This window comes from Triticum urartu, chromosome 2, assembly GCF_003073215.2.
Source record: "Triticum urartu cultivar G1812 chromosome 2, Tu2.1, whole genome shotgun sequence".
NCBI lineage: Eukaryota > Viridiplantae > Streptophyta > Magnoliopsida > Poales > Poaceae > Triticum > Triticum urartu.
The window spans coordinates 588,149,189-588,166,391 of NC_053023.1; the positions used below are offsets into that span (position 1 = coordinate 588,149,189).

Below are 17,203 nucleotides of genomic sequence, written 5' to 3' on the forward strand. Positions count from 1 at the left end.
AGTATCCTATCCTATCCAGAGTAGAAAATCGCAGGCGTGAAGAATGTGCAGGGCCGACAAAAAGACTCATTAGTCGTGCGTGGCCTTGTCTTGGCTCGTGCTGTCATCTTGCGCACCAAAATGATTCATCCTAGGTTAAGTTGCTTCATTAATTAATCCTGCTCGTAATCCGTACAGATTGACAAAGCGCTCAAGACAACACAACAGGGTGCTAACTGACACATGCATCTAGGAGTATTATATTGCAAGCCCTGACCTGCTAATATATTATACGTAGGGAGCAGTGCTTTCTTAAGTCAAACACACATGCATGGGTCTTGCAAAAAAATTTCCTTTCTTTGTAACAGAGAGTTAAAGAGTATACTGAAACCACATGCTGCTGGAGCTGGTAACAGTACAATATGCTATTGTGACAGTTAAAAGGAAAAACTAGTTGCTCCAGATGGCTTGTGCAGAGCTGCACAGTTGACATGGTTTGACCAAAAGAGTTGTAGTACAATCTGTGGTGCGCTACAGGTATATGCAGAAGCAACTACGTGGACTTGGGTTACAAGCTAGTAGTATGAAGATGCTGAAGGTTTCTCTCAGCACAACAAATTTAAGACCACTTCTCCTATGATAACAGCATCACACACAGAGCAGTTGCTTCCTACAGATTTGGCATTGGCATTGGCATTGGCATTGGCATTGCGAGATCTTGCTGTGGAAAACAAACTGCGAGATCCGCCACAGCTTCTCCGACTAGCTCCACCAACAGGCCATCTGCAATCTGTTTCGTCATCTCATCCGCTTCCGACCTTGTTGATTTCACCCAGCCTCCTCCTTCCACCTCTTGATGCACGATTCTTTCCAGCATCATTGCAGCATCACCACACTCATTGGCCGCGAGCCTCTCCGCCCTGTACAGCCAATCCCTCACATGGCTCCATACTTCTTGCCCTAAATCTTGAGACAATGCCTCGCTCCGTGCTCCGAAGCATGCTTTACCCCATGGGTAGGTTCTTAGCAAGGCGTCCTGGCCAGTCTCAACCAATGCCATGTTTACACAATCGAAGAGAAGCTTTTGGTTTGACCTACGCTCCCTCGATTTAGCGGCCTCCTCCTTGCGGTCCAAGAACTTGTCACACAGTGCGGGATCAAGAGGGCAATCAGCTGAATGCCAACCTGTGAAAACCATACTCACTTGTAGGTTGTCTAATCCAGCAGATGATAGTATCTTCTGTACAAGGGCATAACATTCTGATTCATTATCCTCTGCATTTGAGGAATTCAGATGATGCATGTGTGATGGCGAATGTGAGTATGTGTCCTCGCATGATAACGAGCGGGGAACAGACTCAATTGCACGAGATCGTAAGGCAACTCCTGTAACGTAATAAGAACAAATACTTAGTATGTATACCAACAGGGAGACGACAGGCTCAACAATTAGAAAAAAAAGGACAAACTTACTCTCATTGCAGGCACTGGTACTACTTGATGATTCAGGTTCATTAGTGTTGCTAGCTTCAAATGATGCATCCAGAACTGAAGTAGGACTAGGCTGATCATGCATGCATTTTAGGCCACCGTTTGATACGGGTTCATCAGTATATCCACTAGGGCAGTCAGAAGACACAGGTGCTTCCATGGAACCAACATCCTCCTGCTACATGTCAACAAGTTAGTAAGCACAACAATAATCTTTTGCATCAAAAGCCATAGACAACAAGCAAATAGTAAGGCATAAACGAAATAATTTGAGATTAATGCGTACATTTAAAGAACAATTTGTTTGTATGGTGGAATTGTCAGCTTTGTCCTTGCAAAATGCTATTTGCTCATCAAATTGAAGGTCACTATTGGTCTCTGATCGCTTGTCGTCAAGAAAAGTGACTTGAACCTTCTCACCGCTATCAGAAGGAAGGGTAGTTTTCTCCTCTGCCAGCCTTTTACTTCTAGGGAAGAAAAAACTTGATACTTTCCCCTTGAATGATAATTTTCCTTTACCTTGCCTTGTATCCACCTTCGGTGTTTCACAGCCTTCAGAATTTGCAGACACCACCATGTTATCAAACATTGCTGATGACACCGGGAGAGATTTTGATCTCGCTAAATTTCTTGGAGAGCTCTCCCCGGTTTCATCCTCTCTTAATGTAGATACGGAACTAGTTTGCATGGCCAACTCATTTTTTGTGCCACACGACCGGCTACTTGAAGCAGAGTTTATTACAGCAACAGTTTCCTCTTTCTCAGTTTCTTTGATGGAGAGCATGTCACCCAGAGTTCTTGAGGTCCTTGGCAACTTTACTTCTTGACTGATCTCATCACATGCTACCGTTGTCCATCTCTCGGAAAGTCGCCTTTTGGCTTCTTTGATCACAGATGACTCAGCTGAATGTGAATGAGATGCCCTGCTATGAGTTGAAGATGAGTAAGTACTGCTATATCTTTTGATATAATCCCATGAATGCCGCGACACTGGACTGACTACCTCCGAGTCACTTAGGCTACCACCATCTTCATCAATGTTATCACCTTCTGACCTGCTTAAAGAGCTCTCATCTCCATTATACCCATTTGAGTATACAGAAGACAGTAGAGACTCATCCCGCCGCCGTCGATCTTCTGGCAGGTATTGAGCCGAAGCACCCGATACTTCTGTACATCCTAGGGTGGATGTACCATCCTGTAAATCACCAAGAAAGGCTGTCCGCTGAATCAGTTCAAATGGAGATGATCTGGGAGTTAGCCTGGCATGTGCTCTGTTAGATTTCCCAGGACTTGGCTTTAGGACCACTATCCTGTTTGGCTTTGAGAAGGCATCTTCTGCTGAATGAGATCTCTTGTGAGACTTTCCCATTACAAAGTCATTTTCTTCATCAACTCCGTGTGTTCTGCTTTCTCTTGCCCCTTTATTCTCAGGAGATTTAAATGGTTTCAAGACAGTAATGTGCTTTGTCTGAGGTGATGCAGGCATTGTGTGTTGTCCATAGAGCGGGTTCGAGAAAACAGAGCTTGGTTCTTCAAGGAACTTTAGAAACAGATCCTTATTTGAACTTAGAACCTCCAGGGCTTCGTGAAACTCCTTTGAATGAAGGAAATTTTCATCTGTGGCAAGGCGTTTTGCTTGTATGAATTTTTGTCGAACAACTTCTATTCTTTCGTCTCTCTTGTTTTGTGAAGACCTCACTCCTGAAGAAGTTTGATCCTGAAGATGATGTGTTCTTAAAGGTTCTTCACAGACTGCATACACATCCTTAAATTCTACTGTTTCCTTGGGGCCTGTGTGTTTGCCCCGTGTTGTTTTGTTGTAGAGGCGCAGCTCTTGCTGCTGCAGGGCCTTCTTTGTTGCTGCATAATTATCATGTGAATGACTTCTCCTCAAATTTCTTTTGGGAGAATGTAATGCCTGTTCTTGAGCAGGTAGATCATCTTCAAGCCCCATCAACCTGGCAACAACACTCGGCGGTTTCCTCTTTGATTCCATTTCTTTGGCTATCTCATTTGCTAGTAGCTTCTTCATGGGTGATGCATCTGATTTGCTGCTTAAAGAACTCCTAGTGCTTGTCTCCTGTAGGGAGTTTGTATTAGAACAAAGAAGACAGAAAATTCTCACTTGCCAAAAAAAATAGTAGTTTCTTTGCTGCCGTATATTTACAAGAAATTTTGACCAGGATAAGTTAGGCGGTGCACCTATGACAAACTGAAACATGACATGGCACTCACCAGTTTATCCTCTATACAAACTTTAGCAGGATCAACGGTTCTCTTGATATCTGTCCGGCCTCTACGAACTGGAGAATCTGAAAGGTCAAGCTAAACCAAATAAATAGTTTGACAATGACACAAAAACAGCCTACATGCCAGACAAAACAAGCTAACACAAAAGGAACACAGTCAACTTCAATATTTAGACCAGCGTGTTGCTCTTTGCTATTTCAAATCCATGGAGCGAAAAACATCCAAAGGAAAAGACAAGCAAACATGTCATCATCCAAAGGGAAAATGTCTACATTGTGGAAAGGAATCATTTCCCATACAATGCCAACACCATCTAGTCCCCCACACGAGAGAGGAGATTGGCAACATTTGTGCCAGCAAATGTCCAAAATATTAGAGCCTAGGGCAGAAATGTACAAAATGCTACACCCCACCCACCACCAAGTAGTACCACATATATATTGTAGAAAAGCAGCATTTATCTCAAGTAAAATGAAAGCAGCTGGCAACTGAATACGCATTACCGAGTAAAAAAACCTTGCAGATCAACAACATTGCAAAAATAAACATAAAGAGCAATTTACGTACCTTCTCTCTGAGCTCTGTCAGAGAGTGCCTTGGTGTTGGCCATCCCCGTACTCAGGTCGAACAAGTTGATCATCGCCTTGTTCTCACTAAAAATACTTCCTCCAAGCATTACAACATCAGCGAAGATATAGGATTCCTGAAAAAACAGTGTCACGGCAAAGAAGTTAAGCGAAACGACGCAGAGGACATGAAACATCACCAGCCACATGCCCACATGATTGTACCTGAGATCCACAAGGCCAGCCAATCAAGCTAACTAAATAACAAGAGCGTTTATAAGCCACCGCCGGTACAAACAGCCAGCAGGGCAGCAATAGCACAGAGTGAAGTGAAGTGTCTTGGGAGGCTCTTAAGTAGCATTTGAAGCCTTAAAATTTGAACCTATGAGAGATAAAGACTTAAAAGGAGGCCTGGTGGTATTACTGTAGCGCGATGCCGTCCTCACAGGAAAACTTGGACACACACATGGCTAAGGCTGGGTTTTTCGCAGGCGTTGGTAGGCCACACGAGCACAGTCGATGGCCCTGTTCTTGTTCAAAACCGAGAGAAGATGGCAAAATGGCGCGTGGAACGAAGCGATAAACGACTGTGCCTGGCGACAGGAGGGGGCAAGTTGGAAAAGTGGAAAATGTTAGCAGCAGCGAACAGGGGGTAACATGATGCAGAGTGCATTGGATCGGGTTTAGCAACTCATGGCCATGATTACCATCCAAAGGAATCTTTGCAGGCGGCGGGAGAGGCTTTTTAAGGCTGCGCTTTTGCCGTCGTCAGATGAGAGATGGTTTAGCGGGCACGGGAATCACAGCTCACATGAGAGAGAGAGAAGGTGGAAACTGGAAAGGAGATCGGCTTTGCTTGTACGCTTCATGGTATGATGAGAAGTTCAAAACTCGAGCTGCTGAGTTCAAATGTTTCTAATACTACAAAATGTGATGGATGAACGAGACGTTGAAAACTGAGGACCAAACGAACGAAGCCTGAGGCACAAAGCAAAAGAAAAAGGGGAGCTGTCCGAGGAGCGTCCGCACCCTGCAGTCTGCTCCGCAGGGGAGAGGAGGAGAAACACCAAGAACTCGGAGCTTTCCACGCGGAATGCGGCCGAGTTCCCCGGTTTAATCCGGGAATCGAGAGGAGCCAGCGAACGGCAACAGCTCCGGTGGCCAGGGAATCTGGCAGAGACAGGCGCGCGTCGGAGCAATAAATTCTCGGGCGCGGGAGCGGAAAGGGACGGGAGGAACTGGGGGCAAAAGCGGGCGCCTTTACGCCAGCATCGATGGCCAATTTCTGGTCCCGGGGATCATAAATCGAGCTCGGATCTCCACATTCCCTCCCTCCCTCCTGCGCACGCCCGGGCCCGAAATTCCCTGACGAAACCTAATAAAGCCGCAAACGAACTCCTCGCCTGAGAAGAACACGGCGACCTGAATCGAATGCCGCCGCGCATCCGGCGCCCCATGGCCGGATTCCGCCGCGGAGGAAGATGAACCTAAAAAAACCAGATACGGAACAAGAAAAAATGCGCCACCAACGGAAAGGCGAGAAATCCTCGGCGAAAAGGATAGAATCCCACCCATGTCGCGCGTTCCGGGGAAGGGGGCGGGGGAGGAGGGAGGGCGGGGATCGGGGAGGGCGCACCTACGGGGGAGCGGCGGCGAGCATTGGCCGGCGGCGGGGGGCGGAACAGCGAGCTGGTGCCACTGCTGCGCAGTGTGCAGTGGGAGCGGCGAATGGGACGGGAGGTTGGCGGAATTCACCCAGCTCCCACCCTTCTGCCCCGTGAACTGTTGCTTTGTTGTGTTCTTGCTCCTCTCCTCTCGCTTTCGCGTCTCTCGGATATCCTACTCCTACCCGCCGCTCGTGTCGTGGACGTGGGGTGGGTTGCGTGCGTGCGTGCGTGCGTCGCGTGGAATGGAGAAAAGGCGGTGATGATGGGCGAGGGAGGGACGCGGATCGTGGAGTGGACGTGGAGTGGAGTGGAGTGGCTGCGAATGACAAGGAACATACGGAGCGTGGCATGGATTCCGGGACGTGATCCGAATGTGCCGTGCGTAGAAATTTATTATCGTTTCTTGTATCCCCGGCCACCATGGTGGTACGTTGCAATCGTCGTGCCGTAGATGTAGTACGAGCGCATTTATTCGCCGTGCCTGCTGTACTACCTGCATTTCTGTTTGTGGAAGGTGTTGTTTCAACCTTTTGAATTATTAAGGGCATCTCCAACACTGCCTTCGAAATGGACACGGTATCCGACCATGATCGGTCGAGACGAGTCCACGGACGGTGATGAAAGAGTTGGACATCTAATCTTATTGTCTTTTTACTGAAAAAGATTTTCGCCCCGCTTTATAGATAAAGTCAACTGTCAGAACCGCACAGGATACAAATGTTCACGCAACACACACAGAGAGACTAACATAAAAGAGTGACAACAAGTACTGAGGTTCTACTGAGGGCATAGCTCAACAAGCTCAAAAAAGAAGAACACAAAGAGGGGGGAGGAGCACGGCACGGCTCCTAATCCGGCTCGGGGGGCGGTGGAGAAAGCGGCGGCGATAAGCGGACTGCCATCGAGCGAAGGTCGGTGATGAAGTCAAAGATGGCATCACGGTCCTGGGGCAGCTAAGCGGCCGCCAAAACTGCAAGTAACCACATAGTTTGAAGAGAGCGTCAGTAGCACGTCGAAGCAGAATGCGCTGAATCACAAGTCTATTGCGGATCGTCCAGAGGGTTCAGGCAAGGAACCCAACCTCCAACCACCTAATGTGGCGAGTACGCAGGGGGAGGCCTGGAGTTCTGCGAACAGGTCAGGGAAATTGGTGTGGCACCAATGGCTGCCAACCACCCCTCTAAAGCAGCTCCAAATAAATTGGACGGACACACAGGAGAAGAAAATGTGATTCGAGTCTTCTGAGACGCCACAGAGTGGACAAAGACCGTTACGAGGACCATTGCGCTTTCGGACCTCCACACCGGATGGGGTCCGGCCGCGAATCCATTGCCACATGAAGATCCTAATCTTCAGAGGTAGGCGAATGGACCACACCGTTGTAAGAGGAAGGGGGCGATGGAGACGGCAATGGCCCGGTAGAGGGGCTTGGTGGAGAATTGGCCCGACGGCTCCAAACGCCACTGAACGTGATCAGGGCCTGCTTCTACATCAGGCTTGTGGAGGGCAATACAATCAAGCAAATCATGTCAGGCGGCAGTTGAAGGAAATATGCCATAGAGGCAATAATAAAGTTGTTATTTATATTTCATTATATCATGATAAATGTTTATTATTAATGCTAGAATTGTATTAACCGGAAACTTGATACATGTGTTAGACAAAACACAGTGTCCCTAGTAAGCCTCTACTAGACTAGCTCGTTAATCAAAGATGGTTAAGTTTCCTAACCATAGACACACGTGTTGTCATTTGATGAACGGGATCACATCATCAAGAGAATGATGTGATGGAGAAGACCCATCCGTTAGCTGAGCATAATGATCGTTAAGTTTTATTGCTATTGCTTTCTTCATGGCATATACATATTTCTTTGACTGTGAGATTATGCAACTCCCGAATACCGGAGGAATACCTTGTGTGCTATCAAATGTCACAACGTAAATGGGTGATTATAAAGATGCTCTACAGGTATATCCAAATGTGTTTGTTGGATTGGCATAGATCGAGATTAGAATTTGTCACTCTGAGTATCAGAGAGGTATCTCTGGGCCCTCTCCGTAATGCACATCATAATAAGCCTTGCAAGCAATGTGACTAATGAGTTAGTTGTGGAATGATGTATTACTGAACGAGTAAAGAGACTTGCCGGTAATGAGGTTGAACTAGGTATGGAGATACCGACGATCGAATCTCGGGCAAGTAATATACTGATGAAAGCACAAGTGCTCCCTAGGTGGTTTTGATAATTGATGACAACATATCTCTTGTTGGACTGACACTTCTATCTAGCATGTTTCAGATAAGTTCAACAATGGAGTGGCATGGACTAAAGGTTGTGGGAACTCCTTAGATGCTAAGGACAAAGGATTGGCTAAAGCTCAAAAGCTCAAGACTCTTCATTTTATATTTTAGTGATCCAAGATCACATTGAGTCCATAGGAAAAGCCAATACTATCAAGGAGGGATGAGGTGTTGCTTAATGAGCCTCTTGCTTCATGTGCTTAATGATATGCTCCAAAACCCTCAACTACTTTCCCATATCCACATATGACCTAAACTCTAAGCCAAACTCGGTCCTACCGATTCTTCCTATCCGGCGCCACCGAGTTTCACTTGTCATTAGCCACTGCCAAACCCTAGCAATTCGGTTCTACCGATAAGGATCTCGGTCTCACCGAGATGGGATTGCAAACTCTCTGTTACCTATTGCAATATTCTCGGTCCCACCGAGATATGCAATCGGTCCCACCGAGATTGCAATCTAAATTCAGTGTTTCCCCTTTGTAACTTTTCGGTCTCACCGAGTTCCACTCGGTCTCACCGAAAGAGCAAATCGGTCCCACCGAGTTTGCCTGACCAACTCTCTGGTTAGCTAATTACCAAATTCGGTCTCACCGAGTTTGTGTAATCGGTCTCACCGAGATTACGTTATGCCCAAACCCTAACCGAATCGGTCCTACCGAGTTGCATGTCAGTCCCACCGAAATTCCTAACGGTCACTAGGTTTACTACTTCGGTCAGACCGAGTTTTCTGATTCGGTCCCACCGAGATTGGAAAACTGTGTAACGGTTGGATTTTGTGTGGAGGCTATATATACCCCTCCACCTCCTTCTCATTCGATGAGAGAGCCATCAGAACACACACACCATTCCTACTCATATGTTCTGAGAGAAAACCACCTACTCATGTGTTGAGATCAAGACATTCCATTCCTACCATATGAATCTTGATCTCTAGCCTTCCCAAGTTGCTTTCCACTCAAATCTTCTTTCCACCAAATCCAAATCCTATGAGAGAGAGTTGAGTGTTGGGGAGACTATCATTTGAAGCACAAGAGCAAGGAGTTCATTACCTACACACCATTTGTTACTTCTTGGAGAGTGGTGTCTCCTAGATTGGCTAGGTGTCACTTGGGAGCCTCCGACAAGATTGTGGAGTTGAACCAAGGAGTTTGTAAGGGCAAGGAGATCGCCTACTTCGTGAAGATCTACCGCTAGTGAGGCAAGTCCTTCGTGGGCGATGGCCATGGTGGGATAGACAAGGTTGCTTCTTCGTGGACCCTTTGTGGGTGGTTGCTTCTTCGTGGACCCTTCGTGGGTGGAGCCCTGTGTGGACTCGCGCAACCGTTGCCCTTGGGTGGAGCCCTGTGTGGACTCGCGCAACCGTTACCCTTCGTGGGTTGAAGTCTGCATCAACGTGGATGTAGGATAGCACCACCTATCCGAACCATGGGAAAAACATCCGTGTCTCCAATTGCGTTTGAAATTTCCAAACCCTTCCCTTTACATTCTTGCAAGTTGCATGCTTTACATTCCGCTGCTCATATACTCTTTGCATGCTTGCTTGATATGTATTGTGTGTGTTGAAATTGTGCCTAAACTTCACTTAAACCGAAAAAGCTTAAAAATTGCAACTTTAGCACTAAGTGTCTAATCCCCCCCCTCTAGACACATCTACTTCTAGATCCTATAACTGATGGCAAAGGGAATAATGTATGTTGTCATTGCAGTACGACCGATAAAGATCTTCGTAGAAAATGTAGGAACTGATAACCCACAAGTATAAGGGATCGCAACAGTTTTCGAGGGTAGAGTATTCAACCCAAATTTATTGATTCGACACAAGGGGAGCCAAAGAATATTCTCAAGTATTAACAGTTGAGTTGTCAATTCAACCGCACCTGAAAGACTTAATATCTGCAGCAAAGTATTTAGTAGCCAAGTAATATGGAAGTAACGGTAATGGTGGAAAAAGTAACAATATTGGTTTTGTAGTGATGGTAATAGTAGCAACGGAAAAGTAACTAAGCAAAGATCAATATGTGAAAAGCTCGTCGTCGGTGTCAAAACTGGCGGATCTCGGGTAGGGGGTCCCGAACTATGCGTATAAGATCGATGGTAACAGGAGACAGGGGACACAATGTTTACCCAGGTTCGGGCCCTCTCTACGGAGGTAATACCCTACTTCCTGCTTGATTGATCTTGATGAATGTGAGTATTACAAGAGTTGATCTACTACGAGATCGTAATGGCTAAACCCTAAAAGTCTAGCTTGACTATGATTATGAGGATCTCTCCCTATGGACCTAGCCCTCCGTTTTATATAAACACCAGGGGGTCTAGGGTTACATAAGGTCGGTTACAGGGAAAGGAATCTTCATATTCGGTCGCCAAGCTTTCCTTCCACGCCAAGGAGAGTCCCATCCGAACACGAGTATAGTCTTCGGTCTTCGTATCTTCACAGCCCATCAGTCTGGCCCATGTCCAATAGGTCGGACGCCCGAGGACCCCTTAGTCCAGGACTCCCTCAGTAGCCCCTGAACCAGGCTTCAATGACGAGGTGTCCGGCGCGCAGATTTTCTTCGGCATTGCAAGGCGGGTTCCCCTTTCAGAATACTCCAAGATAGTCTTCGAATGAAACAAACGTGTCTGGATCTGCAACACAAGTACCACACACACAGCTGTAGAGAGTATAATATTTCACGAGTCCCATCTGCTGACAACTTTTTGCAAGATGACATCACGTATGTCCGGTCATTATATCGAACTGTTTTTGTCTGCCGTTCCGTGTTTCGAGATGCGGTTTCCATTGGCACGTCTTGTCAAAGCAGAGATCGTGTCCCCTTATTGCGGGATTCTCATCAATACGGGCGTGGGTAATCTAACCGTGCCGTTCGCACAGCCCTTGGCAATAGGTGAGTTTTAAGGCGAGTGGGAAGGCGTTCGATATTCACTGCCTTTTATAAGGAGATAAGGACTCCCTTTCTTCACCCACGCCTTCCCTCTTCCTCTGCCCTTCCATTCTTGATCTCCAGCGCCCAAGTTCTCATCTTTCCCCACTCGAGTGAGCACTCAACCATGTCCGGATCCGGAGGTCAAGGCAAGTGGATGGCCTCCTCCGTCAAGGAGAAGGACATTACCAAGCTTCGGGCGGTCGGGTATCTGGCGAAGGAAATCGCCCACCGTCTTCCAACCAAGGGTGATACTGTAAGTGCATCTAGTGCCACCCCTAGTTGGTTTTGGAGTATTGACGACAAACCTGGTTGAGGGACTAATGTGTTTATGAGAATTGCAGGATACTCATTGATTCGGTTTTCCTACCGGAGATGACCCCTAAAAATGTATGAAGACATTGAAGTCAAAGGTGGTATGTGAAGACATTCACATTGAAGACTATGACAAGAGAAGACATCGCGTGAAGACTATGGAGCGCGAAGACTTAGTTGTTTCGTCGTTCTTTTTCTTCTTTGTTGAGTCATAGGAACCACTGTACTGTTAAGTGGGGTCCAAGTGAACCAGTCAGAATGACTGAAGTGATGCTTAACCAAAATCCTATGTCTTCGAGCGAAGACAATGAGAGTAAATCTTATCCAGAGCTGGATAAGTCAGCTTTGCTTGTAGCTCAAGTAAAGTTACCGTGTGTGTTTGAAATCTGACCGTTGGAACACGTGTCAGTTCCTTAGTGACCCAGGGTCATTTCAGACAAATCAGGTCGGGTTGCCTAGTGGCTATAAATAGCCCACCCCCTACACCATAAATTGGTTGGCTGCTCAGAGTTAGTGCACGGCTTTTGTCATTTGAGAGAAACCCACTCGAAGCCTTTGAGAGAGAAATCCTTGCGAGGACAAAGCCCTAAACACCCAGAGCCAAAGAGTGTTAGGCATCACTTAAGTCTTCTTGTCTGTGTGATCTGAAGACTTATTACACCTGAGGACTGTGAATCCTCTAGCCGGTTAGGCGTCGCGTTCTGAGCATCCAAGAGTCATTGTGGATCGCCGGTGAACGAAGTCTGTGAAGGTTTGGTAGTCTACCTTGAAGACTTACCAGAGTGATTGGGCGAGGACTGGGTGTCCTTAGCTCAAGGGGAATAAGGTGAAGACGCGGTCTTCTGAGTTGAATCTCAGCCTCCCTAACCAGACGTACAGTTGTCACAACAACTGGAACTGGTCCAACAAATCATTGTCTTCAACGAGCCACTGATTCTATCCTTCCCATCTCTTTATTTGCAGTTGGTCCTTCTGAAGTCATTGCCTGTTTGCATTATCCTTTTGTCTTCACTGTGTGACTGCTTGTTCTGATTGGCTTCATACTATCTTCCGTCCTGATCTATACTGCCTAGCTGCTATTAGTCTTTGTGCTTTCACTTCATTGAATACTTGACTATGGCTTGCCTAGTGTAGTCTACCTTCCGCTTCATGGTAATAGGTTTGTTTCTATCGTTTGTCTTCGAAACTTCCATGTTTTGAAGACTTTCATAAAAATCACCTATTCACCCCCCTCTAGTCGATCACTAGCACTTTCAATTGGTATTAGAGCAAGGTACTCCCTTATTTTGTGTGATTCGGTTTAACCACCTGGAGTTTTAGCTATGTCGACTACAGGGATAATCAAAGTCTCCGTTGCGTGCCCAGTCTTCGATGGAATTGAATATCCCTACTGGAAGAATAAGATGCGCATGCATCTTGAAGCCATTGATGTCGACCTCTGGTATGTCGTCAAGAATGGCGTCCCCAAGGCTGGTGAAGGTGTCACCGCTGTTGATGTCAAGAAGTTCGTTCAACTGGATTCCACTGCCAAGAATATCATCTGTGCACTACAAAAAAAAGACACATCCGTGACATTTTGGGCCGAACGAATTTTTTTCTATCATACACACGACACTTCTATGACGATAATTGTGACAAAACCCGGTATCATCATAAATGTGGTGGGCTCCTACTTCTATGACAAAAAATCATGACAGAAAATGGGCTTTTCGTCCTGGGCGGGCAGGAGACGCAGCTGCATGACATTCTTTGGGCCATCCATGACGGAAAAAACCGTGGTAGAAGCGAGGGGGAGGAAAATTTCGGGGAGTTCCTAGTTACGATGGGAGGTCGGGGGCTGAGCGATGAGCGCTTCTCTCGTACACGTACGCGTGTGTGTGCGAGGCGTTGGCTCTAACTGAACCCGAGCGAGGCGTTGGGCTCTAACTGAACCCGAGCGATTGCACTGCAGGCTACGCGTTAGTGAACCCGAGCGATCGATCGATGGCTGTTAACTGAACCCGATCGAGCGATTCCTTCGCTACTGCTGCTAACTGAAGCCGATCGATGCTGCCTCTGGATGAACAGTGAGCATTGCAGGGGGGGGGTGGATGAACAGTTCCCGGTGGGGGTGGATGAACAGGACCCCGTGGTGTTGCCTCTGGATGAACAAAACCCCGATCGATCGAGCCGGTTGGGGCTGGATGAACAGGACCCCGTGGAGGGCTGGATGAACAGGACCACCCCGTGGAGGGCAGGATGAACAGTAGACGGTGGAGGGTAGGATGAACAGTAGCCCGTGGAGGGATGGTTGAACAGGAGCCCGTGGAGAGGGATGGTTGAACAGTAGCCGGTGGAGTAGCGCGCGGTGGAGGCTAGATGAACATGAGCCCGTGGATGAACAGTCGCAGGTGGAGGCTGGAGGAGGTCGATGGTGGATGAACAGTAGCTCGTGGAGGCTGGAGGGGGTCGACGGTGGAGATGAACAGTATCCCGTGGAGTCCCGTTTTGCGGTACACCACACCCCTCCCGATGAACAGGACCCCCGTTTCGACCGTAGCGCTCCAACACAAGTCCGTTTTCTCCGTTTTGCGGTACGCCACACCCCTCCCGATGAACAGGACCCCCGTTTCGACCGTAGGAGATCCGTTTCCTCTGTTTTGCGGTACGCCAGACCCCTCCCGATCAACAGGATCCCATTTCGAACGTGGCCGGTCGAACACAAGGCCGTTTCCTCCGTTTTGCGGTATGCCAGGCCTCGTTTCCATTGCCTGTTCCGTCCAAGCCCTCCCGATGAACACGACGCATTTCATTGCCTCCTCATGAACACGATGCATTCCATTGCCTCCCCATGAACACGACGACGACGTTGTTTCTCCGTTCCGACCCAGCCATGTACACGAGCCCTGGCCGTACGTATGCGCGAGTAGGCGTTCGAGACCCCGCCCATATGTACACATACATGGTCGTATTTTCTTTCTTGCACCCTGGCCGCTGTACGTACGTGTACATGCTACGTGCGCGCCTCTACTACGACACATGCACGCCTCTACATCCACCAGTATATATGTACGTACACGTTCGCGACCAGAATGACAACGCTACGTACGCTTCGACCAGATGGGTCCCGACTGTCAGGCACTTCCTTGCGTGCGAAGATGTAGCTGGTGGGTCCCAGTAGTCAGGGGCAAACGTTTTTTCACGAAATACGATGGCCCGTCCGGTGGGTCCCCGCTGTCAGGTGGAGGAATAATTATTTTGCATGTAATAAGGAGGCACTTCCTTGCTGCGGTCGTGGACCCAACTGTCAGCCTCTCCACGTACAGTCCACGTCTGATGGAAGCCGTTCCTTGACCACGTTGACCACGCCGTGCCGAGAGCACCAGGGCGGTGGACGACGGTGAGGCCTAGGAAGGGGACGACGCGGAGCCGGGGAAGACGCGGCAGTGGATGCCCACGCGTAGAGGAGTACGAGGGTTCACTGGTTCGCTGCGGTGGGAGGCTGCCGTCGCCGCATAATAACAGGGGGTGTGGGTGAGTAGAGGGATGGCCTGGCCAGCGGTGGGAGTAGTAGGGGGCGGTGAGGCCTTCGCCGCATCGCAGCCGGCCATGGGAGGCAGGAGCACGAGGCACGACCGGCGCTGGTTTGGGCGGCTAGAGCAAGAAGACCAGAGGTTGAAGAAGCACTACGGTCGTTGGATGGACATCGTACGGTCACTGGAGCTAGAATCGTGCATATTTGACTAAGTTGACAAAGCCCTCCGTCCCCGTCAACTTAGTAGGCCCACAAGTCAGCCTCCCACCAAGGTGGGTCCCAGCTAGCAGGGGGTATTCATTTTTTTGTGTGTAATAAGGAGGCACTTCCGGTGGGTTCGAGCTGACAGCAGGGGGAACGTTTTTTTGGCGAAATACGGTGGCCCGTCGGGTGGGTCCCAGCAGTCAGGGCAAACGTTTTTTTCGCGATATACTGGTAGGCGTCCGGTGGGTCCCTGCTGTCAGGTGGAGGAATAATTATTTTTCGCATAATAAGGAGGCACTTCCTTGTGGTAGCCGTGGACCCAGCTGCCAGCCTCTCCATGTATAGTATTCTTCCGATGGAATTCGGTCATTGACCACATTGACCACGCCGCGCCAACAGCACCACGGCGGTGGACGACGGCGAGGCCTAGAAAGGGGACGACGTGGAGCCGGGGAAGACGCGGCAGTGGATGCCCACGCGGAGAGGAGTACGAGGGTTCAATGGTTCGGCTGCGCTGCCGTCGCCGTAGAATAACAGGGGGTGTGGGTGAGTGGAGTAGAGGGATGGCCTGGCCAGCGGTGGGAGTAGTATGGGGGCGGTGAGGCCTCCGCGGCAGCACAGCCGACCACGGGAGGCAGGAGCAGGCGGCACGACCGACGCTACTTTGGGCGGCTGGAGCAAGAAGACCAGAGGTTGAAGAAGCATTACGGCCGTTGGATGGACATCGTATGGTCAGTCGAGCTAGAATCGTGCATATTGACTAAGTTGACAAAGCCCTTCGTCCCCGTCAACTTAGTAGGCCCACTATACTGGGTCCCAGCTAGCAGGGGGAGTATTCATTTTTTTGTGCATAATAAGGAGGCACTTCCTTGCGTGCGAAGATATAGCTGGTGGGTCTAAGCTGTCAGCGGCGGTAACATTTTTTTCGTGAAATACAGAAGCCGTTTCGGTGGGTCCCAGATGTCAGTGGAGGAAATCATTATTTTGCGCATAATAAGGAGGCATTTCCTTGCGTGCGGCCGTGGACCCAGCTGTCAACCTCTCCACGTACAGTCCACTTCAGATGCATGTCGGTCGTTGACCACGCTGACCACGCCACGCTGAGAGCACCAGGCGATGGACGACGGCGAGGACTAGGAAGGGAACGACACGGAGGCAGGGAAGACTCGGCCGTTGTTTTTGTTTCCCACGCGGAGGGGAGTACGACTGTATGAGGGTTTACTGGTTCGTCTGCCGTCGCCGGAGAATAACAGCAGGTGTGGGTGATTAGAGGGATGGCTAGGCCAGCGATGGGAGTACGGTGGGGCGATGAGGCCTGCGCGGCAGCACAGTCGGCCGTGGGGAGGAGGGAGCAGGCAGTCCCGCTAGCGCTTGTTTGAGCGGCTGGAGCAGGAAGAGCAGAGATTGAAGAAGCATGACGGCCGTTGGATGGACATCCAACAGTATACAGGCCATCTGTGGAAAGCCTCAAATCTGTGGAAAACAGCATACATCCCATCCGCCATTATTTCAAATAATTTACAACCCATTTGCTAATTCTTACGGGTTTTTTGGAGCCCATATTCTTTATGTTAGCATTACAGCCCATATTGTGGCCACGGTTAAAAAATTATACGAAATTTTGCATATGTCGGTGCGGTCTGAACTGTTTTTAATCCCGAAATTTTGAGTCACATGCAGACTGATTTTAAAGATAAATGTATATCAATATAAAATCCAATAAATTGTCCACGCATAAAAATCAATGCAATTTAAAATCTCGAAATGAAAAAAAGATATTTGAAAATAATTGCCGGTTTGATGTGTTTTAAAAATGTACAACACATTTCTCATTACTGATAGGCCATTTTCTCGGCTAGCCGAATGAAGCTCTCCTCGTCTTGAAATATTTGCAGCCCAACAGGCATGATAAAGCGACTTACTTGACAAATCACAAAAGAACTGGGCTATCCATTTTCCGAAAGAAAAAAAACTACTGGG

General features: G+C 48.5%; 1 protein-coding gene across 5 annotated transcripts; it reads right to left on the minus strand.

Moving 5' to 3' along the window:
• Window positions 1-328: 328 nt before the first annotated feature.
• LOC125538964 lies at window positions 329-6,229 on the minus strand. Of its 5 annotated transcripts, none has more exons than XM_048702292.1 (6): window positions 5,926-6,229; window positions 4,291-4,426; window positions 3,709-3,776; window positions 1,757-3,553; window positions 1,453-1,648; window positions 329-1,365 (listed from the first exon to the last, which is right to left on the minus strand). In XM_048702292.1, exons 2-6 carry the CDS (start codon window positions 4,397-4,399, stop codon window positions 650-652), a joined length of 2,886 nt encoding a protein of 961 aa, XP_048558249.1. In that variant the 5' UTR covers window positions 4,400-4,426; window positions 5,926-6,229; the 3' UTR covers window positions 329-649. The 5 variants fall into 5 exon arrangements, with proteins under 5 accessions (XP_048558249.1, XP_048558247.1, XP_048558245.1 ...); XM_048702290.1 differs by having other exon boundaries at window positions 3,709-3,785; window positions 5,930-6,228; XM_048702288.1 differs by having other exon boundaries at window positions 3,709-3,785; window positions 5,926-6,228.
• Window positions 6,230-17,203: the final 10,974 nt, after the last annotated feature.

What these genes read in the sequence shown, in the direction of transcription:
- LOC125538964 (XM_048702290.1), bottom strand. Translation starts at nt 4,399, where the DNA reads ATGCTTGGAGGAAGTATTTTTAGTGAGAACAAGGCGATGATCAACTTG. An exon ending in TGACAGAGCTCAGAGAGAAG is followed by an intron (nt 3,786 to 4,290) that starts GTACGTAAATTG and finishes TTGACCTTTCAG; the next exon opens with ATTCTCCAGTTCGTAGAGGC. An exon ending in TTTGTATAGAGGATAAACTG is followed by an intron (nt 3,554 to 3,708) that starts GTGAGTGCCATG and finishes AACTCCCTACAG; the next exon opens with GAGACAAGCACTAGGAGTTC.